Consider the following 27,809-nt stretch of genomic DNA (forward strand, 5'->3'; position numbering starts at 1 on the left):
CTATAATAGGTATTCTTGCAATTGTACATGCTCATTTGGCTTTTTTCGAAAGTCCCATAGCAGTGAACGTAGAAGATGCCATTCATGCAAGGCATGCTCTCCATTGAAGACTGGGCACTAGCGTTGAGCGAATCGAAGTATCCGAAGTGGACTTCGATCACCACGCACGAGATTTTGCGTAGGTTCTTCAATCAAGATGGTCGTGGCTGTCTCTTTTTGATCAAATGGATAAGGTGAGTATTATTTATTGATTTATTTATACCAGTTTAACTACTGAAAGCTCTCAGTATTATTCTCAGACGCCGCGATCAGCGATGAATGCGGCATTTGAGGGGTTCAATGTTGGGGGGCAGCGTGATTTCCATTTTACGTCATTGCGCCCGCTACTCACAAAGAAATGCCTTTGTGGCAAAGTAATTCATCACAAAGCAATTTTCTTTGTGTAATTTGGCGAAGCAGCTGAATAGAATTTTTCAAAACTTTGCTCAACGCTACTAGGCGCCATTCTTGAGACAGAGATATGCTCTAAATATCTAACAGGTTTTGGACCTATCTTATCGATATTCCATAAATGTCCATATGGGACAATCCCTTTAATATCCAAGTATTAAAAAACACAAATACTGTTTATTGCAACATCTGAAATATATATTAATGAAATCTTATGTGTAAAGCTGATCTACTGTGGAATGCTGAAAGCTTGTGGTGAATTGCTCTTTCTCTGCTGTGATGATTCTATGCAAGCCTATGGAGAATAGGCTGGTGTGTTGCTAGATTTTAAGGGCTCATGCACACAAATGTATGCATATTCTTTCCATGTCCGTTCCGTTTTTTTTGTGGACTGTATGTGGAACCAATTATTCCATTGGGTCTTCAAAAGAACGGAAGTTACTCCATGTGCATTCCGTTTCCGTATGTCCATATGTTTGTTCCGCAAAAAAATGTCCTATTATTGGGCGCATTACGGACAAAGATAGGACAGTTCTATTAGAGGCCAGCTGTTCTGTAAAATACGGAATGCACACGGACGTCATCCGTAGTTTTTGCAGATTAGTTTTTTGAGGACCGCAAAATACATACAGTCGTGTGCATTAGCCCTAATATAGATAATGCTGTGTGAATGTGCAGTAGATCTATACTAAAATATTAATATATGTACTAATAAGTATTATGTTTTTAACGTGGATTTTACTCACCCGTCATCACAAAAGTATTGAACAACAGCTCCAAAAATGAATGATTCCTCATTGCTCAACTGAAATGATCCAAATGGGATGTCACCTGGATGTCCACAAGATTTTTCTGCATATCAAATTGAAAATATGCACATTATTCACTATTTTAATCAAAATACATTGTTTGAATATAATTTATTGGCCATTAATTGCCATTTCTAGAGAGGAGTGAATGAATTCTAAACCAATCAGATTCATTATGAATTTCACAAGAATTCTACTTAGGCCTCATGCACACTGCCATTGTGCGGCCGTGCCATGCATTTGGGACCGCAATTTGCGGTGCCCAATGCAGGGCAACGTCCTTGCGGCAGCTGGGACGGATTGAGACCCATTCAAGTTGATCCGTCCGCACCGCAAAAAAAAATAGAACATGTTCTATTTTTTTGCTGTGCGGAGGCACGGACAGAAACACCACGGAAGCACTCCGTAGTGCTTCCGTGGGGTTCCGTGCCTCCGTTCTGCACCACAGCTCTGGATTGCGGACCCAATAAAGTGAATGGGTCCACATCTATGATTTGGGGAGCACATGGCCGGTGCCCGCATATTGCGGACCCTCTGTTTGTGGGCCGCAATACGGCCACGGCCGGGCAACGGCCGTGTGCATGAGGCCTTACAAACAGATCCAAAATTTTACCAATTTGTTTTGGGATGAATCAGGCAAAAGTGTGTCGGCCATTGTACATTTCACATTTAGTACATGATAGTTATAAGGAGGGAGGGTATTGGCTGGTCTGACACTATGTTAGCGTCATTCTGAGCTCAGCCACTAATGTGGTAGGATGAGTCTATTGCAGACGCAGAAATTAGGCACACAAGCAGGGGTATAATTAGGAAAGGCTGGGCCCTATAGCAAATTTTTGAATACCCTTATCCCCCCGAGCATTAACATTATTCACCAAAATGCGCACAATTGTGTGCATGAGGCCTAAATCTATTAAAGGAGTTTTAACAATAGAAGAGGATTGTAAGTGACGCTGCACATCCTCCAGTCTTGAGTGATTGTGTGCCAGGTAGGGCCCCCCTAACACTGTCGGCCCCCTAGCAGCCGCTATGACTGCTCATTCCCCTGCACACAAGACAGGACAGTGTTAGGGATAGGGAAGATACTGTATATTTAGTTAGGCAGATTGAATTATTTGATAGAAAATCAGGTTTTAGCACTAGGCAGATGATAGGGCTGAGTTAGTTTTTGGTGTGTCTGTTACAGCCAGGGTTGAAGCTATTCATTTACAAATTGTATTGCACTGCTCAAGAATTTTAAAGAGATTTAGGCCTCATGCACACAACAGTATTTTTTCACTGTCCGCAAAACGGGGTTCCGTTGGTCCGTGATCCGTGACCGTTTTTTCGTCCGTGGGTCTTCCTTGATTTTTGGAGGATCCACGGACATGAAAAAAAAGTCGTTTTGGTGTCCGCCTGGCCGTGCGGAGCCAAACGAATCCGTCCTGACTTACAATGCAAGTCAATGTGGACGGATCCGTTTGACGTTGACACAATATGGTGCAATTGCAAACGGATCCGTCCCCAATTGACTTTCAATGTAAAGTCAGGAGTTAATATACCATAGGATCAGAGTTTTCTCCAATCCGATGGTATATTTTAACTTGAAGCGTCCCCATCACCATGGGAACGCCTCTATGTTAGAATATACCATCGGATTTGAGTTAGATCGTGAAACTCATATCCGACAGTATATTCTAACACAGAGGCGTTCCCATAGTGATGGGGACGCTTCAAGTTAGAATATCCTACGAACTGTGTACATGACTGCCCCCTGCTGCCTGGCAGCACCAAATCTTTTACAGGGGGCTGTGATCCGCACAATTAACCCCTCAGGTGCCGCACCTAAAGGGTTAATTGTGCGTATCATAGCCCCCTGTAAGAGATCAGGTGCTGCCAGGCAGGAGGGGGCAGACCCCCTTCCTCCCCAATATTGTATTCATTGGTGGCCAGTGCGGCCTCCCCTCTCCCCCCCCCAGTTAAAATCACGTTCCGAATCCCCCATCATTGGTGGCCAGTGCGGCCTCACATCCCCCCCCCCTAGTTAAAATCACATTCCCCCATCATTGGTGGCAGTGGAGAGTTCCGATCGGAGTCCCAGTTTAATCGCTGGGGCTCCGATCGGTAACCATGGCAACCAGGACGCTACTGCAGTCCTGGTTGCCATGGTTACTTAGCAATTTTTAGAAGCATTATACTTACCTGCGAGCTGCGATGTCTGTGACCGGCCGGGCGCTCCTCCTACTGGTAAGTGAAAGGTCTGTGCGGCGCATTGCCTATAGCACAGACCTGTCACTTACCAGTAGGAGGAGCGCCCGGCTGGTCACAGACATCGTAGCGTCCTGGTTGCCATGGTTACCGATCAGAGCCCCAGTGATTAAACTGGGACTCCGATCAGAACTCTCCACTGCCACCAATGATGGGGGAACGTGATTTTAACTAGGGGGGGGAGATGTGAGGCCGCACTGGCCACCAATGATGGGGGATTCGGAACGTGATTTTAACTAGGATGGGGGGAGAGGTGAGGCCGCACTGGCCACCAATGATGGGGGATTTGGAACGTGATTTTAACAAGGGGGGGGAGATGTGAGGCCACACTGGCCACCAATGATGGGGGATTCGGAACGTGATTTTAACTAGGGGGGGGGAGATGTGAGGCCGCACTGGCCACCAATGATGGGGCATTCGGAACGTGATTTTAACTAGGGGGGGAGATGTGAGGCCGCACTGGCCACCAATGATGGGGGATTTGGAACGTGATTTTAACTAGGGGGGGGGAGAGGTGAGGCCGCACTGGTCACCAATGATGGGGGATTCGGAACGTGATTTTAACTAGGGGGGGGGAGATGTGAGGCCACTCTGGCCACCAATGATGGGGGATTCGGAACGTGATTTTAACTGGGGGGGGGGAGAGAGGGGAGGCCGCACTGGCCACCAATGAATATAATATTGGGGAGGGAGGGGGTCTGCCCCCTCCTGCCTGGCAGCACCTGATCTCTTACAGGGGGCTATGATACGCACAATTAACCCTTTAGGTGCGGCACCTGAGGGGTTAATTGTGCGGATCACAGTCTCCTGTAAGAGATCGGGTGCTGCCAGGCAGCAGGGGGCAGTCATGTACACAATTCTCAGTATATTCTAACTTGAAGCATCTCCATCACTATGGGAACGCCTCTGTGTTAGAATATACTGTCGGATATGAGTTTTCATATCTGAAAAAGCTTTTATGCAGACGGATCTGTGATGTTATGTGTGAAAGTTGCCAATGGCCACGGATCACGGATGCGGATGCCAATCTTGTGTGCATTCGTGTTTTTTCACGGACCCATTGACTTGAATGGGTCCGTGAACCGTTGTCCGTCCAAAAAATAGGACAGGTCCTATTTTTTGGACGGACAGGAAACATGGATCACGGCCGCGGATGAACAACGGTGCATTTTCCGAGTTTTCAACGGACCCATTGAAAGTCAATGGGTCCGCAGAAAATCACGGAAAACGGAACAACGGCCACGGATGCACACAACGGTCGTGTGCATGAGGCCAAAGAGAGAGGAGGCAGCCAAATGTGTAAGTAGATTTTGCAGCATTAGTGTACATTTTGCTGCAGAGTGCAAACATTGCACAGTTAAGGCTTTTTTTCCCCAAAAACCTGTTGCAAAATTTACTTATTTAATTATCAGCATATCGAACCCGTGACTTCCATTGTTAACCCCATGAAACCTTAGTGACCAGCCTGTTTTTACACTTTTTTTTATTTTTTATGTTGATGTAGCTGTATGAGGGCTTGATTCTTGGGGAACAAGTTGTAGTTTTTGATTGCACTATTTTGGGGTACACATAACTTATTGATCAACTTTTTTAAACTCTTTCTGGGAAATATGGAAACCATCAGCAATGCTGCAATTGAGTTTTCAAGTTATAAATTTCATTTGTCGGTATAAATAACATGATAACTTTATTCTTTGGGTACCCCGCAATGACATTCGTGGGGTGCCCATGGAAGACAGAGGGACCCTCTGTAACCTCTTAGATGCATGTTAAACGCCCTTGATTGGTGCCTCTGCCAAATGGGGTCGTTAGAGCTGGAGGCCGGTGCTCATGCGAATGCTGAACCCCCCTCTCCCTTGCAGGAGAGACTCGTGCAGCAATTAGACCAGGTCACTGTATTATGCTGCTCACTATGCACTTAAAGTGACATGACAGCCTTCAGGCTGTTTCACACCAGCGAGTCCATTGCGGGAATCAGGCTCCGTGTGTGAGTGTGATCCTCCGCTCTGGACTTGCTGGAGCGCACGGCATTATCATGATTTATAATGCTATGTGTCTCTGCTTGACCTTATTTCTACAGAATCATACTGACAGCTTTATGTCACTACGATTCTGTAGAAAAAAGGCCATGCAGAGATAGCATTATAAATCATGATAATGCCGTGAGCACCTGCAAGCCCAGAGCGGAGGATCACACTCACACACAGAGCGTAATTCCCGCAATGGACTCGCTCGTGTGAAACAGCCCTTAGGCTACATGCACACGACTGTGCCATAAAAAACTGAAGCCGCCCGTGTGCCTTCCTCAATTTGCGGAATGGAACGGGCGGCCATTGATATAACTGCCTATTCTTGTCCGTTTTGCGGACAAGAATAGGACATGTTATATTTTTTTTTTTGCGGGGCCGCAGAATGGAGCAACGGATACGGACAGCACACGTACATTGAAGTGAATGGGTCCGCATCCGAGCCACCAAAACGGCGGCTCGGATGCGGACCCAAACAACGGCCGTGTGCATGAGGCCTTATTCTGTGTATCAGTACAATTACTGCAATACCAAATTTTGGATAGTTTTTTTATTAAACCTTGCTACATTTATAAGATTCCATAACTTTTTTATATTTGGATCTATAAAGTTATTTGAGGGCTTTTTTTGGGGGGGGGGGGGGGTTAGGACTGTAGTTTTTTTTGGTATCATTTTGAAGTATGTTTGCCTTTTTGATAATTTTTTTTATAATTTTTTTGCAGGGATAAAGACATACACAAAAAGCAATTCATAATTTTTTTTTTTCTAATTTCCATTACGCTGTTCATTGTGCAGAAAAAAGATTTTTGGGATTTTAACAGTTCAGACATTAATATAATTATTGTTTATTGTTTATTTACTTTTATATTTAACCCCCTCAGGACCCTGCCATTTTTTCACCTTCCTGACCAGGCTCTTTTATTTTGCAAATCTGACGTGTCACTTTATGTGGTAATAATAACTTTGGAATGTTTTTACTTATCCAAGTGTTTCTGAGATTGTTTTCTTGAGACACAATGTACTTTATGTTAAAGGTAAATTTTAATTGATATGTCTTATCTTTATTTATAACAAAAATCCCAAATTTATGAAAAATTTGGAAGAATTTGCTATTTTCTAAATTAGAATTTCTATGCTTTTAAGACAGATAGTAATACCTCTTAAAATAGTAATTAATTAACATTCACCATATGTCTACTTTATGTTTGCATCGTTTTGTGAATGTCATTTTATTTTTTAAGGGCTTGTTCACACGAACGTAAGGGCTCTGTGCCCGTGCTGTGGGCATGTGGATAGCAGACCCATTCACTTGAAAGGGGTTCGCGATCCACCCGTTCCGCAAAAAAAATTCTATCTTTTGGCGGAACGGAAGCACGGAACGGAATACCACAGAAGCACTCCGTAGTGCTTCCGTGGGGTTCCGTTCCGTTCCGCACCGCATCTTCGGATTTGCAGACCCATTCCAGTGAATGGGTCCGCATCCGTGATGCGCAATGTACACGGCTGGTGACAGGTGTATTGCGGAACCACCGTATGCGGCCCACAGCATGAGCACAGAGCCCTTATGTTCGTGTGAACAAGCCCTGAGGGGTTAGAAGGCTTTGATTTTTTGAAGCAAGTTTTCAAATTTTTAAGGAAATTTCCAAAATCCACTTTTTTAAGTACTAATTGAGTTTTGAAGTCACTTTGTCGGGCTTTGTAGTAGGAACCAGCCATAAATGACCCCACTTTAGAAACTAGACAGCTCAAGTTATTTAAAACTGATTTTTACAAATGTGTTAACGCTTTAGGCCTCTTGCCCACGAACATACTTTCTTTCCGTGTCCGTTCCGGATTTTTTTGCGGACCGTATACGGAACCATTCATTTCAATGGGTCCGCAAAAAAACGGAAGGTACTCTGTGTGCATTCCGTTTCCGTATTTCCGTTCTGCAAAAAAATAGAACATGTCCTATTATCGTATGCATCACGGACAAGGATAGTACTGTTCTATTAGGCCCGAGCTGTTCCGTTTCATAAAATACGGAATGCACAAGGATGTCATCCGTATTGTTTGCGGATCAATTTTTTGTGGACCGCAAAATACATACGGTCGTATGCAAGAGGCCTTATACCTAGAGGCTCTGCTCTCTCTGCAACTGCCGCACCCTCTGCACTTTGACAGCACCAGGTAGTGTCAACATCATCACATCTGGCCCTGTCAAAGTGTAGAGGGTTTGGCAATTACAGAGTCTCTCTCTAGGTGTAACGGCAACGGCCCGATTGCTCTTAGAGACTCATTTGCAGGCACATAAGAATATGGGACCAAAACAGATGTCTTTAGCTGCCAAGTGCATATGCAACAGGTCAGCCAGTTTCATAGGTAGAAATCTGCTGACAGATGCTGCTTAATTATTTTTTATTAAATTGTCCCACAGAAATTCAAAAAAATATATATACATTTGAGTTTAACTTCTATACATTCTCAGTATGAATCTAATATAATATAGCTGTGTTGGATAGAAATACTTACTTTTGCATTGACCCTTTGTATACGTTTGCCATTTTCCTGATTTGCAAATCATCTTAATCGATCCAAGGCGAGTATATCCAGGTCGGCATTGGAAAACTGCTTCAGCATTTTCAGGATATGACTCAGCTTCCCAGTCACCCAGCAGTTCTGCTTCTACCCTTCTGTCTGGCTTCTTGCATGACTTTAAATCTAGGTAAAAATAAATCAAGTTATATGATAATTGATAAAAGGCATACAGTTAAAGGCTACATTATAATTTGTGTTGAGTGAAGCGAAGCATCTGAAGTGGAATTCGGTCTGAATTTTAGGAAAAATTTGATTCTAAAAGAAGCCACATTTCCTCACGCTTTGGGCTCATGCACACCACAGTATTTTGCATTCAGTATGCGGTACATATACTGAACCATTCATTTCAATGGTTCAGCAAAAAAAACGGAAGTGTCTCCGTGTGCATTCCATTTCCGTATTTCCGTACTGTGAAAAGATAGAACATGTCCTATTCTTGTCCGCAAATCACGGTGCTTGGCTCCATTCAAGTCAATGGGCCTGCAAAAAAAAACGGAACACATACGGAAATGCATCCGTATGTCTTCCGTATCTGTTCCGTTTTTGCTGAACCATCTATTGGAAATGTTATGCCCAGCCCAATTTTTTCTATGTAATTAATGAATACTGATATGGCATACGGAAAAACGGAACGGAAAAACGGAACAACGGATCCGTAAAAAACAGACTGCAAAACAATGAAAAAGCCATACTGTCGTGTGCATGAGCCCTTTGTGGTAACAAATAATTTTAACTAAAATACTCACCTCATCCACTTGCTCGCGCAAAGGCAGTCCACTCAGTGATGACATCACTAGAGATGAGCGAAGTTTTAGAAAATTCGATTCGGCTGCTTCGCCAAATTTTTAAAAATAATTTGCTTTGTGCCGAATTATTAGTCACGAATCGCATTTTTTGTAAGTAATAGCAATAACACCGCCCCCATCATTGTATCCTTCAGATGCCGCATTCATACATGTAAAAACTGTGTAAAATTAACATTTAAAAAAATGTCATCAAACTTACTGCCTCCATTTTCCTGAGAAGGGCGGGCCACCGCCATCTTGCTTGAAGATCTGGTGCGAAATCTCGTGCGGCCTGAGATTATGTATGTCATCACGCCGACTGGCATGATGATGTCATATATCACGGTGCACAGAATTTTCGACCGAGATCTTCAATCAAGATGGCGGCCCCCGTCCCCCATCGCAAGCAAATGGAGGAGGTAAGTATGTTTTTTTTTAACACTATTTCAGGTTAAATCGATTTGCTACCATGAAGCATGAGGAAATTCGGCTTTACGGCAAATCAAATTTATCCTGAAATTCCGATCAAATTCCACTTCGATGCGCTCATCTCTAGACGTCACCATGTGATCACGCTGTGAGCACACATTGATGTCACCATGCTTAGGGCAGGTCCTTCGGCCGGTCTTTTTCAATCAAGAGGGGAACAGATTGCTTCTTCTCTTACCCAAAATGCCATATTGCACTAGGGTATTATGGTTTTTAACGGCCATTAGATGGGTGCACTTCTGTCTAAACGGCCGTTAAAAAATGGCCCCATTAATTGGTTACCACCCCTCTGTACCCTTACTGCAGACTGCTACCAATTCATTTATAACATCTAGTAGAAATAATACAGGAATGGCACAACATAGAGCCATAAGAATAGATGTTCCAGAAGTGTTATTACATGGGAAATGCAGGAAGCTATTAAAACAGGCATGTCATGAGAGTGGACAGCTCCTCTTTAAGGGAACCACAACCTTTGGCCTCTTGCCCACTAACATAAGGGCTCTGTGCCCGTGCTGCCGGCCGCATACAACGGTTCTGCAATACACGGGTCACCAGCCACTTGAATGGGTCCGCAAATCTGGAGATGCGGTGCGGAACAGACGCATGGAACGGAACCCCATGGAAGCACTACGGAGTTCTTCTGTGGTGCTTCCGTTCCACAAAAAGATAGAACTTGTTCTATCTTTTTGCGGAATGGACGGATCGCGGACCCCATTCAAATGAATGGGTCTGCGATCCGCATGTGGCTGCCCCACTGTCATTGCGGACCGCAATTTGCGGTCCACAGCACGGGCATGGAGCCCTTATGCTTGTGGGCAAGAGGCCTTTCTTCACTGGAAAATTTGGAGTGCTAGCTCCTTTTTGGAATATATCTAGCAGGACATTGGTCTTGAGTCTTGTAGTAATTGCACCCACTGACTTGTAGCAATGCTGCCTTTTTCTTTTGTATTATATTTACTAGTGATCTTTTAGAGGAATTACATAGTAAAGTATCATTTTTTGTAGATGATGCTAAACTGTAAAATAGCACAGATGATAGCGCATTAGATGGATCTGGTAATGTTTGAGGGCAAAGAAATGGCAAATGAGGATTAACACTGATAAATGTACGGTTATGCACATGGGAAGGAAAAATTAGATTTACACGACCATATGTAGTTTGGGGTCTGCAAAGCACAGATCCACAAAATACAGATGATGTCCATGTAACATATGTGTAACGAAAATACCTGTTTAATTTATCAGATATTCACTCTGTTGCTATAGTGCTCTGAGCCTATTGACTGCGTTAAGGGGTTAAACAGCCAGGATCGGAGCTGCTGTGCCCCTTTTTGTCATTGTACATTGAGGTGTGGGAAGTTAGTACTAAATGTAAGGAGTGGGGGGTGTCTCTGCAGGGGTTTTCCTTGTTTTCTCTCAATTGGCCATACTACTGATTAGTGAAAGGCAGCTCTGTGATTAAAAAAAAAAAGTTTATATGATTTGGAGAAGAATTTTTGAGTAGAAATTAATTATAAGTCTGAAATGTTATAAAGTAATTAAAAAATAAAAGAAACTCCCGCAAACCCCACAAAACAGCATGCTTGGTATACAATACATTTCACTGTGCACAGATTAAATGAAAAACTACATGTTAGGTATCTACGCTACCGTTATAACCTGAGAATTTTATTTATTATTTTTTAGTTCGAAACATGGACAGCTTTAGCAAAAAATTACAATTTTATATTTTCATAGCAAAAAACAAACCACATAAATTAGAACTTAATTTATATGTATCCTCAATGAATGCCAAAAAATAATACAATTTCTCCTTCTTTTTTTTACAGTATCTGTTTTTCTACAGGATCCATTTTTTTACAGGATTGTTATTTTTTTGTCTGTTCTGGTGGATCAGAAGAACGGAAAATGAAACGGAGATGTGAACTCTCCCTTATAAATGCCTCTCCCTTAGCCATGTAATTTCCTATTCAGACATTATGATTATTACTCCCCAAATCTGACAGCAAATGACTATAAATCCTTCTGGGTTTATACTTCAGGGCTGATTTTGTCTTAAAAATGGAACCAGATCCCATTAAAAACAAGAAATAGTTGGTTCTCAAACATACTGGTGGATAAAGAGGCATGACTTTACATTGCTGTGGTTTCTTTGTAGTTGATATAATATTTTAGCTCGATATAACAAAAGGTTAATCCTATTGTCATAGGCAATAACTATTCTTCAAGCAAATAATACTGTATCTGTAAAACTCAGGCACAGCCACAAGGGGGCAGCATATAACCACACATTTTCTCTGAACATACTTTTTATTTAGCTTTGTATTGAGATGACAGAGGAGCAAATTACTGACAAATATATTTAATGAATTTACCAATCAGCAAAGTGTGCTGATTTACTGCAAAATCTTAAACACGATGAGTAATTTTTATGAAATGTATTTTTTTTTGTCATGAAAGAAATATATTGCCCTTCCCTTAATAATAACATCTGAAAATAATAATTATCTGATCAATAGTAAAAGAAAACCCACAACAAAACAGTTTGTGGAATCATAAATGCATAGAACCTCAATATGAAAATGGTAGATCCGGATCTAGGACATGCAACTGTGTCACCTACTGGCTGGTGCCACCTTAAGTACTTGTTCAGAACATCAGGGTGGCCTACATCACTACATAATAACTCTAAATACAACATTGTTGTAGACTAGCAACCTCTTCCTCAATAGACTAACAGGGAGGAAAAGAATGTAAAGAATGTAGATGGTGCAAAGCTGGAAATCATATATATATATATATATATATATATATATATATATGTATATATAGTATGTCCTGGTGCCTGAGGGGAGGTGGGTTCTCCTTAGGTTAAATCTGAACATTCTCCTCTTGGTCCAACTTACTGAGCTCAATATCTGAACTGGAGTAATCTTATTAAAAGCTGCAACCCAAGCCTTGACAACCCTTGATGGAGCAATTCTGTCACGAGCCACCTGGCCATGAGCACAGGAAAGGCCACTGACAATTTTTTAGTTATCACACTGTATTTCATTGTGCGATGCAAGGTTGTCATGAGCCGCCTAGGAGTATTATAGGAAATGTCTCTGAGGCCTCTGCTCAAGAAAAGACAAGAGATAAGGAACACTTTAGTGTCATTTCACTGTACAAGAAGCACAGGAAACAAAACGATGGGCATACAATTCAGGTGAAAAGAGATAGCACCCTAAAAACAATACATATAGAAATGTAAAATATTAAAGGCCCTACCAATTCCTCTCATTATTTAATTATTGATGACTGATAAAAACTATGGGCCAGATTTATCATTACACTTACATCTTACTCCACTTTTACATATGTCCAAAGTCACTTTTGGCTAAGGGCTCTTTCACACTTGCATTGTTCTTTTCCGGCATAGAGTTCCGTCGTCGGGGCTCTATGCCGGAAGAATCCTGATCAGTTTTATCCCAATGCATTCTGAATGGAGAGAAATCCGTTCAGGATGTCTTCAGTTCAGGACCGGAACTTTTTTGGCCGGAGAAAATACCGCAGCATGCTGCGCTTTTTGCTCCGGCCAAAAATCCTGAACACTTGCCGCAAGGCCGGATCCGGAATTAATGCCCATTGAAAGGCATTAATCCGGATCCGACCTTAAGCTAAACGTCGTTTCGGCGCATTACCGGATCCGACGTTTAGCTTTTTCTGAATGGTTACCATGGCTGCCAGGACGCTAAAGTCCTGTTTGCCATGGTAAAGTGTAGTGGGGAGCGGGGGAGCAGTATACTTACCATCCGTGCGGCTCCCGGGGCGCTTCAGAGTGACGTCAGGGCGCCCCACGTGCATGGATGACGTGATCGCATGGATCACGTCATCCATGCGCATGGGGCGCTCTGACGTCATTCTGGAGCGCCCCGGGAGCCGCACGGACGGTAAGTATACTGCTTCCCCGCTCACCACTACTACTATGGCAACCAGGACTTTAATAGCGTCCTGGCTGCCATAGTAACACTGAACGCATTTTGAAGACGGATCAGTCTTCAAATACTTTCAGTTCACTTGCGGTGTTACGGATCCGGCGGGCACTTCCGGAAAATGGAGTACACGACGGATCCGGACAACACAAGTGTGAAAGCAGCCTAAGTCAGATTTATTAATGGTCCTTTAATACTGTGATAAATGTGGTTTGACAATAGCAGTTTATCCTTCAGTAAGCGGCTTTACAGAAGTCGCACGTCTTTACAAAAAAGTCACATGTTCTATTAAAAAGTTGCATAAGATAAGCATGGAGCACTGGAGTGAAATTGAGCAATTTTTTGCGACTTTTTTAAATTGTCGCAATAGTAAATCTGTCTAGAGATTCATTTACATAAGAAAACACGCCCACTTTCAGAAAACTGGCGAGCATAGCGCAGAACCAATAAAAGTCGCAAATTGTTTTAGCAATTGCGCAAAAATTTGTGACTTTTTCACTCCATTATTTTGACTTGAGCTAATGATAAATCTGGCCCTATGTATATACTGATTTGTGTTACATTGCAATCTCCTATACCTTCTTTTTGACAGCAATATTGCTTCTCACTTTATGAGCCGCCTGTCTTTCAGCAGGCAAAGAAGCCCCAATAATCTTCTCAGCGACCTTTATCACTTTTTGCAATGTCTTTTTTCCACACTGGTACAGCCTCCATACCAAAAAGTAATACAGTGCACAACAATCGTGGGTCCACAGAGTGAATAACAATGGACCTAAAACCCTGCCCTGTGGTAGTTCCACCTGTCTCAAATAATGGGACAGATGTATGAATATTGCGTGACACAGTAAATCATAAAACAGATCAATAAAGCAGCAATCATACAAGATTGCTAAGAAGAACCATTAAAACTGGGTCGAACATCGTCAATAGTGTTGAGCGAAGCGATCTTCGGACCATTGATCCAAAGTCGCTTTGTTCAAAAGTTTGTTTGAATGCTGTACGGAGATGACCGGCAATAGCTCTACATACAGATGTGATACCATAGATTTATCTTCAGACCTATTCTGAGGAACACTAAAGATAAGAACGTATGGGATAATACTGGCCGTACATACAGCTGACCACCTCACAAACATGCATGCTAGGCTCAGCATTTCTAGTGTTCGATCAGAATTTTAGAAAAAATTTGATCCGCTGTGAAGCCGGATCTCTTCTTGCTTTGTGGTAACCAATCTATTTTTCCTGAAATGGCTGAAAAAAAAAAAACATTCACCTCATCAATTCGCTTGCAGTGAGGCCATGGAAGGCATCTTTATTGAAGATACCGCGCAAAATCATGTGTGGGGTGACATATCATGTCACAACGCCAGGATGTTGGCCGGCGCAATGACGTCATCATGTCACCGCCCAAGATTAACCCCTGAAAGCCCACAATTGTAGAAATCACTGAGACAGGTCATTGTTGTGATCCGTAGTTTCAGGTGCTGCACATCTCGTATCTTCACAGCATAGACGATTGCCTTCAGATGATACGAGATGTGCAGCACCTGAAACTACGGATACTGGAAGCCTGTGCTAGCATTTCTCCTGCGGTGTTGCTATCAGTGTGTGAAGAGTGGGAGAAGAGGGTTGCATTGACAATCCAACACCATGGGCAGCACATTGAACACATTTTATAAGTGGTCAGAAACTTGTAAATAACTCATGAAAGAATAAAGTTACGTTAAAACCAAGCACACCATTGTTTTTCTTGAGAAATTCCCAATAAGTTTGATGTGTCACATGACCCTCTTCCTATTGAAAAAACAAAAGTTGGATTCAAAATGGCCGCTATGGTCACCACCCATCTTGAAAAGTTTCCCCCCTCACATATACTAATGTGCCACAAACAGGAAGTTAATATCACCAACCATTCCCATTTTATTAAGGTGTATCCATATAAATGGCCCACCCTGTATATCAAGAATACACATATAGTCTCCAACATATAGGAGGTTAAAGTGCATGTGCAAATGTCCAAAAAAGGGTGTTTTCTAATATGCCAAAAACATATATATATATATACAGTACAGACCAAAAGTTTGGACACACCGTCTCATTCAAAGAGTTTTCTTTATTTTTATGACTATGAAGGCATCAAAACTATGAATTAACACATGTGGAATTATATACATAACAAACAAGTGTGAAACAACTGTCATATTCTAGGTTCTTCAAAGTAGCCACCTTTTCTTTGATTACTGCTTTGCACACTCTTGGCATTCTCTTGATGAGCTTCAAGAGGTAGTCCCCTGAAATGGTCTTCCAACATTCTTGAAGGAGTTCCCAGAGATGCTTAGCACTTGTTGGCCCTTTTGCCTTCACTCTGCAGTCCAGCTCACCCGAAATCATCTCGATTGGGTTCAGGTCCGGTGACTGTGGAGGCCAGGTCATCTGGCACAGCACCCCATCACTCTCCTTCATGGTCAAATAGCCCTTACTTTCAAAGTTTTCCCAATTTTTCGGCTGACTGACTGACCTTCATTTCTTAAAGTAATGATAGCCACTCGTTTTTCTTTACTTAGCTGCTTTTTTCTTGCCATAATACAAATTCTAACAGTCTATTCAGTAGGACTATCAGCTGTGTATGCACCTGACTTCTCCTCAACGCAACTGATGGTCCTAACTCCATTTATAAGGCAAGAAATCCCACTTATTAAACCTGACAGGGCACACCTGTGAAGTGAAAACCATTTCAGGGGACTACCTCTTGAAGCTCTTCAAGAGAATGCCAAGAGTGTGCAAAGCAGTAATCAAAGCAAAAGGTGGCTACTTTGAAGAACCTAGAATATGACATATTTTCAGTTGTTTCACACTTGATTGTTATGTATATAATTCCACATGTGTTAATTCATAGTTTTGATGCCTTCAGTGTGAATCTACAATTTTCATAGTCATGAAAATAAAGAAAACTCTTTGAATGAGAAGGTGTGTCCAAACTTTTGGTCTGTACTGTATATATGTGTGTGTGTGTGTATATATATATATATATATAATTACACCCCCAAACGGGGATTGTATACTCCTCAAAGGAACGCCTCAGAACTTCTAAATGTGAAGGTCCACTCAAGGAGACTATGGGTTAAGAACAATAACAAACTATGGCTACATGCACACGAACGTTGTTTGTTTACGTGTCCGTTCCGCTTTTTTCGCAGATAGGATGCGGACCCATTCATTTCAATGGGTCCGCAAAAAAACGCGGACAGCACACTGTGTGCTGGTTACGAATAGTCGGGCGGCACTGCGTGAAGGTATGGGTGCTTAAATGAAGAAAGAGACCAGCACTCCTTGGTACTGCAATTATATCGGGTTTATTTGCCACTCATAGAAGAGGTGACGCGCGTTTCGACACATGCAAGTGCCTTTATCAAAGCAATGTAAGCAGCATTTAAGCACACCGTGTGCTGTCCACATCAGTATGTCCGTTCCGTTGCCCCGCAAAAAAAATAGTGCATGTCCTATTTTTTTCTAGTTTGCGGACAAGGATGGGCATTACTACAATGGATCTGCAAAAAAAAGGATGCCATATGGAACGTCATCCGTGTTTTTCGCGGATCCGCAATTTACGGATCGCAAAACACATACGGTCGTGTGCATGTAGCCTTTATCATATACATACAGAGTTGTGAGGGAAAAAAAATACACAGACCCTAATGTGCTAATAATGCTAAAGTGCATGATCAATCAAAAACAAATCCCTTATATCATATCATATAAATGTCACACATACAGTACCCATAACAGGGAAATTGCTCAGGAGAGCCGCACACTCCGACGCGCGTTTAGGCGAAGCCTTCCTCTGGGGCATGGAAGGCATCGCTGTAATGCGCGTCGGGGTGTGCGGCTCTCCTGAGGGATTTCCCTGTTATGGGTACTGTATGTGTGACATTTATATGATATGAGGGATTTGTTTTTGATTGATCATGCACTTTAGCATTATTAGCACATTAGGGTCTGTGTATTTTTTTGTTTCCCAAAACTGTATGTATATGATATAGTTTGTTATTGTTGTTAACCCATAGTCTCCTTGAGTGGACCTTCGCATTTAGAAGTTCTGAGGTGTTCCTTTGAGTATATAATCCCGTTTGGGGGTGTATATATATACAGTGGATATAAAAAGTCTACACACCCCAGTTAAAATGTCAGGTTTCTGTGATGTAAAAAAAATAGACAAAGATAAATCATTTGAGAACTTTTTCCACCTTTAATGTGACCTATACTGTAAACTGTACCACTCAATTGAAAAACAAACTAAAATCTTTTAGGTAGAGGGAAGAAAAAATATAAAAATAAAATAATATGGTTGCATAAGTGTGCACATCCTGATTTTTTTTTACAGCACCCATTTTGGGTGTGAGTCTATCAGAATGGCACAATTTGACTTGGCAAGATTTGCCCACTCTTCTTGGCAAAAACACTCCAAATCTGTCAGATTGTGAGGGCATCTCCTGTGCACAGCCCTCTTCAGATCACCCCACAGATTTTCAATCGGATTCAGGTCTGGGCTCTGGCTGGGCCATTCCAAAACTTTAATCTTCTTCTGGTGAAGCCATTCCTTTGTTGATTTGGATGTATGCTTTGGGTCGTTGTCATGCTGAAAGATGAAGTTCCTCTTCATGTTCAGCTTTCTATCAGAAGCCTGAAGGTTTTGTGCCAATATTGACGGGTATTTGGAACTGTTTATCATTCTCTAAGGCCCCAGTTCCAGCTGAAGAAAAACAGCCCCAAAGCATGATGCTGCCACCACCATGCTTCACTGTGGGTATGGTGTTCTTTTGGTGATGTGCAGTATTGTTTTTGCACCAAACATATCTTTTGGAATTATGGCCATAAAGTTCAACCTTGGTTTCATCAGACCATAACACCTTTTCCCACATGCTTTTGGGAGACTTCAGATGTGTTTTTGCAAAATGTAGCCTGGCTTGGATGTTTTTCTTCATAAGAAAAGGCTTTTGTCTTGCCACTCTACTCCATAGCCCAGACATATGAAGAATACGGGAGATTGTTGTCACATGTACTACACAGCCAGTACTTTCCAGATATTCCTGCAGCTCCTTTAATGTTGCTGTAGGCCTCTTGGTAGCCTCCCAGACCAGTTCTCTTCTCGTCTTTTCATCAATTTTGGAGGGACGTCCAGTTCTTGGTAATGTCACTGTTGTGCCATATTTTCTCCACTTGATGATGACTGTCTTCAATGTGTTCCATGGTATATCGAATGCCTTGGAAATTATTTTGTACCCTTCTCCTCACTGATGCCTTTTAACAATAAGATCCCTCTGATGCTTTGGAAGCTCTCTGTGGACCATGGCTTTTGCTGTGGGATGCGACTAAGGCCTCCTGCACACGACTGTATGGCTTTTTCAGTGTTTTGCGGTCCGTTTTTCACGGATCCGTTGTTCCGTTTTTTGTTTCCGTTGTGTTTCCGTTTCTGTTCTGTTTTTCCGTTCCATTTTTCCATATGGCATATACAGTATACAGTAATTACATAGATAAAATTGGGCTGGGCATAACATTTTCAATAGATGGTTCAGCAAAAAACGGAATGGAAACGGAAGACATACGGATGCATTTCCGTATGTGTTCCGTTTTTTTGCGGGCCCATTGACTTGAATGGAGCCACGGAACGTGATTTGCGGGCAATAATAGGATATGTTCTATCTTTTAAACGGAACGGAAAAACGGAAATACTGAAACGGAATGCATACGGAGTACATTCCGTTTTTTTGCGGAACCATTGAAATGAATGGTTCCGTATACGGAACGCAAAATATGGCCAGTAAACGGGGGGAAAAACGGTCGTGTGCAGGAGGCCTAAGAAAATTTCAGGAAAGACCAACCTGAGCAGCTGAACTTTATTTGGAGTTAATCAGAGGCACTTTAAATGATGGCAGGTGTATGCTGACTCCTATTTAACATGATTTTGAATGTGATTGCTTAATTCTGAACACAGCTACATCCCCAGTTATAAGAGGGTGTGCACACTTATGCAGCCACATTACTTTAGTTTTTTTTTTGTTTTCTTCCCTCCACCTAAAAGATTTCAGTTTGTTTTTCAATTGAGTTGTACAGTTTATAGGTCACATTAAAGGTGGAATAAGTTCTGAAATGATTTATCTTTGTCTCATTTTTTTACATCACTGAAACCTGACATTTTAACAGGGGTGTATAGTGTATAAGTGTGTAGACTTTTTATATTCACTGTATATGTTTTTGGCATATGAGAAAACATCCTTTTTTGGACATTTGCACATGCACTTTAACCTCCTATATGTTGGAGTCTATATACTAACTATGTTTCTATAATGTTGGGAGATAAGATCCACACATGATCCTTGTCCTTGTCCCTCGCATATATATGTGTATTCTTGATATACTTTTTCCTCAGGGGTATACCGCACTTTACATTTGATGTGTTATGTCTCTTTTAATCTAATATAAGTGTATTTAATAAAATATATTTGTAATTTGAAGCCTGTCTAGTTTACGTTTATCTTTGTAGGTCAGGGTATATTACAGTAGGGAGGAGGTACAGATAATTAAACATGCATAATGACAGTAAATTCAGTCATTATGTTATGAGAGAAAACAGTTTGTGGGGGCGGCCATCTTGTGATTGGCAGCTCAGAGTGCTGGGTGCATACAAACCCCTGAGCTCTGCAGTCACAGCAGTCAGAGCCTCTTATCAGTGTCACTAGTGATCACAGCCACCTTGTTACTCCTGTGCCCATGTCTATAACCACATGATAATTCAGATAGGCTTAGATATAATGGATAAGTGGCCCTATCATATGCCATATTAATAGCAGGGCTGGGACAAGGTCCACCACCAACAGAGGCTGAGCTGCCCAAGTGCGGGGCGTTCTTTGTAATTTTACCCCATCCAGAACCCCATCAGACCTCAGATCAGACGGAAAATAATATTATCTTTATTTAAGAACTATCTTACTTCACTTCAGGGCAGACTCTCACGCTCTATCCCTGCTGGGGCCTGGGCTGGGTCGTGACACAGTGCTGTGCTGCTGCTGCCTGCTGCTGCCCGCGGTGCTCCTGGTCTCCAGAGGGCGCACATGTGACCTGACTGTGTACAGCGCATCAGGTCAAAGTGCGCGCTGTACGCAGCCAGTCAGGCAAGTGACTGAGCAGAGACCAGAGCAGCGGAGCGGCCGAGCCAGGAGGCGGAGCGGGGAGGGAGCACGTAAGTCAGTGCCAAGTGCTCACTACTCCCTTCGTCCTCCAACGCGGCTGGCAGCAGCGACGTGGTCAGTGGCCTGCCTGCCGCCCAGAATGGCCTGCGCCCTGAAGCTGGAGCATCCCCAGCCTCCAGCGCTGTTTTACTATGCATTCTGTATTCAGAATGCTATTATTTTCCCTTATAACCATGTTATAAGGGAAAATAATACAATCTACAGAACACCGATCCCAAGCCCGAACTTCTGTGAAGAAGTTAGGGTTTGGGTACCAAACATGGGCGATTTTTCTCACGCGAGTGCAAAACGCATTAAAATGTTTTGCACTTGCGCGGAAAAATCGCGGGTGTTCCCGCAACGCACCCACACATTTTCCCGCAACGCCCGTGTGAAAGGGGCCTTACACTTGGTGCAGTAGACTTGTATCTGTAGTGGAGGGAGCAGGAACCCAGGAGGAATCTTCCCAAGTTCCCTGATGAAGTTGGGGTAGCAGCCATAGAGATACACACAGTGCCAGCATCTGTGCTGTCAGCCTGACATACTGAGGGCAGGAAACCTGTTCTGTGGAAGACTGGGCAGATAGAGGATTAGAGTGCACACTGCATGGGAAGAAGCTGCAAGTGGCAGTCTACATTGTAAAAGTAAGTTCGAGCAGGATCGCTCATCATGACGCTCTGTATCTCATTCAGCGATACTGTTCTGAACCTCCATGTGCAGGGGACGAGAATGACGTCACAGCAGCACTAGGCATGCCGGGAGCTTCCTGTCAGGCTGCCTGGCGGCAACTCTTTCAGAGGAGTCAGCTGTTTACATAGAGTGCACGTGCCACACACACTCCAAATACTTTGGTAATTCTTCTTTTTTATTGGTTATATTTAGAGATTTTATTAGGTCACTGAAATGTATAATTTTTTTTTAAATAAAAAAAATTGGTGATAGGGGCTATTTAAGTAAAGTGGCCCTCCTGGACCTTGCAGAGTAAACAGATTGCTAGTCTGGGCCTGCCATCAATTACATACACTAGAGACGAATAAACCAGTCAAGATTTGTTTCTGGTCCGGTTCGCCAAATTTTTGAAAAAGTTTCGTTCAGACCCAAATGGGTTCAGGCAGAACCAAAGTTGCCCTGAAAGTTGGTATATAACACCCTCTAGCCTCCTAGGACTCATACTTTTTGGGAAAACTTGTTATCTGTTTTCATTTATTTTCGATGAAATTTGTTCTCACCCCCCTCTCCAAGTTCTGGAACGCAATAATAGCAATAGTAAATGATGTCTGAGTGACTCTGACATACATAGCGATGGGTAAACACACATTTGACGGCGATAACTAACTTTTTTTAAAACACACTGAGTTGACACATATCTTATGCTTTTTCATATTCCAAAGCTTCCAAAAATTGTCCTGTATCGGGGGCAGATGATGTTTAAATACACACAGTGTTATGAGATAAAAAAGAAAATCTGATTGATACACTAATCATGTATGTATGCTGATTAAGGGAAGTTGACAAACCCCCACCCCCCTTCCAAAAAAAAAAAAAGTTTGATTTAAACCGTGTGGAAACTGAATATATGTAAATGGACAATTAAGGCTTGATGCTAAATTTTATCTTAATACACACTGGCAGATAGCTGCCATACCAGGGGTATTGCTGCAGTAATCACATACAGTACAGACCAAAAGTTTGGACACACCTTCCCATTCAAAGAGTTTTCTTTATTTTCATGACTATGAAGGCATCAAAACTATGAATTAACACATGTGGAATTATATACATAACAAACAAGTGTGAAACAACTGAAAATATGTCATATTCTAGGTTCTTCAAAGTAGTCACCTTTTGCTTTGATTACTGCTTTGCACACTCTTGGCATTCTCTTGATGAGCTTCAAGAGGTAGTCCCCAGAAATGGTCTTCCAACAGTCTTGAAGGAGTTCCCAGAGATGCTTAGCACTTGTTGGCCCTTTTGCCTTCACTCTGCGGTCCAGTTCACCCCAAACCATCTCGATTGGGTTCAGGTCCGGTGACTGTGGAGGCCAGGCCATTTAGCGCAGCACCCCATCACTCTCCTTCATGGTCAAATAGCCCTTACTTTGTAAGTTTTCCCAATTTTTCGGCTGACTGAATGACCTTCATTTCTTAAAGTAATGATGGCCACTCGTTTTTCTTTACTTAGCTGCTTTTTTCTTGTCATAATACAAATTCTAACAGTCTATTCAGTAGGACTATCAGCTGTGTATGCACCTGACTTCTCCTCAACGCAACTGATGGTCCCAACCCCATTTATAAGGCAAGAAATCCCACTTATTAAACCTGACAGGGCACACCTGTGAAGTGAAAACAATTTCAGGGGACTACCTCTTGAAGCTCATCAAGAGAATGCCAAGAGTGTGCAAAGCAGTAATCAAAGCAAAAGGTGTCTACTTTGAAGAACCTAGAATATGACATATTTTCAGTTGTTTCACACTTATTTGTTATGTATATAATTCCACATGTGTTAATTCATAGTTTTGATGCCTTCAGTGTGAATCTACAATTTTCATAGTCATGAAAATAAAGAAACTTTTTGAATGAGAAGGTATGTCCAAACTTTTGGTCTGTACTGTATATATGCAGCTTAATTAAATTGACCCCCCCCCCAAAAAAAAAAAAAATATAATAATGAAATTGAGACTATGTGGAAACTGAATCTACGTAAATGGACATTTGAGGCTTGATGCCCAGTTTCTCTTTACATACAGGTAGATTGCATGCTTCTTTGTGTCATTGTAGTAATCTAATATATAAAGCTGAGTGTGTGTGTGTGTGTGTGTGTGTGTGTGTGTGTATGTATGTACGTCCGCAAAAGTAATCCGCACCATCACATTTACAATCACGGAATTTGGCACACAGGTACATCAGATGTCCGGGGAGGTTTTAGACCAGGTGTCAGCTATCTATGACGTACCGTTCCTGAGATATTCCCAAAAAATGCATTAGCCAATAGAAGCTTGGACACATGACCCTTATCAGCCAATTGAAGCGCGCAGGCCGTTAGCCTCCACATACATAGTTTTACTCCATGTTTCCATAACAACCCAGCCATTTTTCTTGTGTAGGTGAGCTTTAAAGGAAATCTGTCACCAGGATAATCACTATTGAAGTAAAGCCATGGCCTAATAGCACTTAGTACCTTCAAGATGTGCCTTTGTTCCCGCAATAGATGAAAATCCAGTTTATTTGATATGCAAATAAGCCAGTAAGGTGCCCAGAGGGGCATCACTCTTGCATGAAGGAGCCCAGACTCGCCCCCTGCCACAATGTGTCCACCCTCAAAAGACAAACTTAAAACCCTGCCTCCAGGTCCCACTAAGCCACGCCCCTGATCATGTTAGGCCACGCCTTCTCCCACTCCTCAGCCGATGGGGATTGAAAAAATTTAAGGTAAAAATCAACTTCTGTCAGCTGCAGGGGTGGGAGGGAGGGTGACTTTCTTCATGCAGCTCACACTCAGACAGCACAGTGCTAATGTCTGAGAGTGAGCTGTTCAAAGGGACATCCTTGTGTCCGCCCAGGCCATATGCCATATGGAGGACAGGGAGTCTGAAAGTCAGACTGTCCGGCCTAAAACTGGACCTCTGGCCACCCTAGTGGCAGGCTGCTGTGGAGGTCACAGTTAAAGGGGTTGGTCCGCTATGGAAGTGAGTGTTAAGGGGCAGATTGCTGTAAAGGTCACTGTTAACGGGGTGGGCCCCTGTGAAGGTCACTGTTAAAGGGGAAGGCTGCTATAAAGGTCAAAGTTAAGGGGGTGGGCTGCTGTGGAGGTCCAATTTTAAGGGACGGGGAACTGTGGAGGTCACTGTTAAGGGTGCGGGGTGCTGTGGATGTCACTGTTATAGTGGATAGTGTTGATATCTTTTAACGACACACACAAACATTAAATAAAATTGATGAAATATCCCCGAGTGAAACCGGGACCTTCAGCTAGTCTAATATATAAAGCTGAGTGTATGTATGTGTATGTCCGCTAAAGGAATTCTCACCATTGCATTTACAATCACAAAATTTGGCACACAGGTACATCAGGTGTCTGGGAAGGTTTTAGGCTGGGTCTCAGCTCTCTAGCATATATTGTTCCTAAGATATTCCCCAAAAAATGCATTATCCAATAGAAGCCTAGTTACATGACCCTTATCAGTCAATAGAAGCTCGCAGGCCCTTAGTCTCCACATACACAGTTTTAGACCAGGTTTCCATAACAACCCAGCCATTTTTCTTCACTGCTGTAGGTTAGCTTTAAAAGGGCAGGGTTTTGTGGGTGACACTGTTAAGGGAGCGGAGTGCTGTGGAGGTCACAGTTAAGGGGGCAGGTAGGGTGGCATTCAGGCCACCCTCAAAAGTCAGATTTTAAAACCCCGCCTCCAGGTCCCGCTAAGCCACGCCCCCCCAGTTAGGTAAAAATCTACTTCTGTCAGCTGCAGGGGTGGGAGAGAGGGTGACTTTCTCCCTGCAACTCACGCTCAGATAGCACAGTGCTGCTGTCTGAGAGTGAGCTGTTCAAAAGGACATCCCTATGTCCATCCAGGCCCTGCGCCGGACGGAGGACAGGGAGTCCTAAAGCTGGAATGTCCGGCATAAAACCGAACCTCTGGCCACCCTAGGGGCAGCCTGCTGTGAAGGTCATAGTTAAGGGGATGGTCCGCTATGGAGGTCAGTGTTAGGCCTCATGCACACGACCGTATGGCTTTTTCAGTGTTTTGCGGTCCGTTTTTCACGGATCCGTTGTTCCGTTTTTTGTTTCCGTTGTGTTTCCGTTTCTGTTCCGTTTTTCCGTTCCGTTTTTCCGTATGGCATATACAGTATACAGTAATTACATAGATGAAATTGGGCTGGGCATAACATTTTCAATAGATGGTTCAGCAAAAAACGGAACGGAAACGGAAGACATACGGATGCATTTCCGTATGTGTTCCGTTTTTTTTGCGGACCCGTTCACTTGAATGGAGCCAAGCACCGTGATTTGCGGACAAGAATAGGACATGTTCTATCTTTTCACGGTACGAAAATACTGAAATACTGAAACGGAATGCACACGGAGACACTTCAGTATTTTTTGCTGAACCATTGAAATGAATGGTTCAGTATATGTTCCGCATACTGAACTACAAAAACGGCCAGTATACTGAACGCAAAATACTGTCGTGTGCATGAGGCCTTAAGGGGAGGGGTGATGTAAAGGTCACTGTTGAGGGAGCGGGGTGTTGTGGAGGTCACATTTTAAGGGAACAGAACTCTGTGGAGGTCACTGTTAAGAGGGCGGGTTATTGTGGAAATCACTGTTAACAAGATGGGATACTGTGGAGGTCACTAATAAAGGGGTGGCCGCTGTGGAGGTCACTGTTAAAGAGGAGGGCGCTGTGGATGTTACTGTTACTGGATGTTACTGTTAAGGGGACAGATCACTGTTAAAAAGGCAGGGTACTGTAGATGTCACTTTTATAGTGGATAGTGTCGATATCTTTTAACAACACACACAAGCCTTAAATGAAATAGATGAAATATACCCGTGCAAAGCCGGATCCTTCTGCTATGACATATAAATGCTGGTTTAATTGCATTTAACAATACCCAAAAAAATGTCATTCCAACTGCGTGGAAACCGTTTTCTACACACTGTTTGATAGCTGCCACACCATAGGTATTGCTGCAGCAATCATGTGTATATGCAACTTAATTAAACTTAAACCCATAAAAAAAGGATTTATGTGAAAATGGGGGAAAAATGAAAGTATTTGCTTGCAGGTAGCTGCTTTTGAGGTGCACATGCTCTTCTGATAGCAGGCACAGTCAACCATGGGTCCTGCCTCCTCTCTCACCTTCTTTCAGCTGCCCTGCTTCTCTCTATTGTACACAAACAAAACACACAATTCTTCTTTGAAATCCTATCCTTTCCCTTCACTCTCCCTGACAATAAGCTTGATTGATTTCTGACTGTCCCTGATTGATTTCTGACTCTCACTGATTGATTTCTGACTCTCCCTAATCCCCTGAGATCATTTTCCTAGCAGACACTGTTCCCTATTCACAGCCCAGCAAAGAATAGCATTCTGCTAGGGCACCTCACTGCCTGCTGCAGCACTGATTGGCTCATCCAGGCTGTCTGCCAGCTTGGGAACCAACCAAGGCAAGACCTCCCCCCACTTCCTCTCAGGGTCATGTGAGAATCATTCTTCTTCCTCCCTATTGCTTTTTTCCCACCAATATGTGCTCTAAAATGACCCTACACAGTTTTACTGGATCCATCCAGAACAAATCTAAAAATATTCGTCTTCATTTGCCATCTGAAAAATAGTAAAGTTCAGACCGAACTCTGGTTTGGTCCCAACTGGTTCGCTCCTCCTTAATACACTGCGTGCAGAATTATTAGGCAAATGAGTATTTTGACCACATCATCCTCTTTATGCATGTTGTCTTACTCCAAGCTGTATAGGCTCGAAAGCCTACTACCAATTAAGCATAGTAGGTGATGTGCATCTCTGTAATGAAAAGGGGTGTGGTCTAATGACATCAACACCCTATATTAGGTGTGCATAATTATTAGGCAACTTCCTTTCCTTTGGCAAAATGGGTCAAAAGAAGGACTTGACAGGCTCAGAAAAGTCAAAAATAGTGAGATATCTTGCAGAGGGATGCAGCACTCTTAAAATTGCAAAGCTTCTGAAGCGTGATCATCGAACAATCAAGCGTTTCATTCAAAATAGCCAACAGGGTCGCAAGAAGCGTGTGGAAAAACCAAGGCGCAAAATAACTGCCCATGAACTGAGAAAAGTCAAGCGTGCAGCTGCCAAGATGCCACTTGCCACCAGTTTGGCCATATTTCAGAGCTGCAACATCACTGGAGTGCCCAAAAGCACAAGGTGTGCAATACTCAGAGACATGGCCAAGGTAAGAAAGGCTGAAAGACGACCACCACTGAACAAGACACACAAGCTGAAACGTCAAGACTGGGCCAAGAAATATCTCAAGACTGATTTTTCTAAGGTTTTATGGACTGATGAAATGAGAGTGAGTCTTGATGGGCCAGATGGATGGGCCCGTGGCTGGATTGGTAAAGGGCAGAGAGCTCCAGTCCGACTCAGACGCCAGCAAGGTGGAGGTGGAGTACTGGTTTGGGCTGGTATCATCAAAGATGAGCTTGTGGGGCCTTTTCGGGTTGAGGATGGAGTCAAGCTCAACTC

At 42.8% G+C, this 27,809-nt stretch overlaps 1 protein-coding gene across 13 annotated transcripts in view; it reads right to left on the bottom strand.

Annotated features, from left to right (window-relative positions):
- Positions 1-27,809, bottom strand: part of CFH (complement factor H) — a 1,589,177-nt gene that overhangs the window by 1,534,077 nt on the left and 27,291 nt on the right. For all 13 annotated transcript variants that reach the window (XM_040407275.1, XM_040407278.1, XM_040407279.1 and 10 more), the window contains exons 2-3: positions 8,045-8,233; positions 1,197-1,302 (exon numbers count right to left, since the gene is read on the bottom strand). In XM_040407275.1, the coding sequence (XP_040263209.1) occupies positions 1,197-1,302; positions 8,045-8,233 (295 nt within the window). The remainder of the gene's footprint in view (positions 1-1,196; positions 1,303-8,044; positions 8,234-27,809) is intronic.

This window comes from Bufo bufo, chromosome 9 (genome assembly GCF_905171765.1).
Source record: "Bufo bufo chromosome 9, aBufBuf1.1, whole genome shotgun sequence".
Classification (NCBI taxonomy): Eukaryota; Metazoa; Chordata; class Amphibia; order Anura; family Bufonidae; genus Bufo; species Bufo bufo.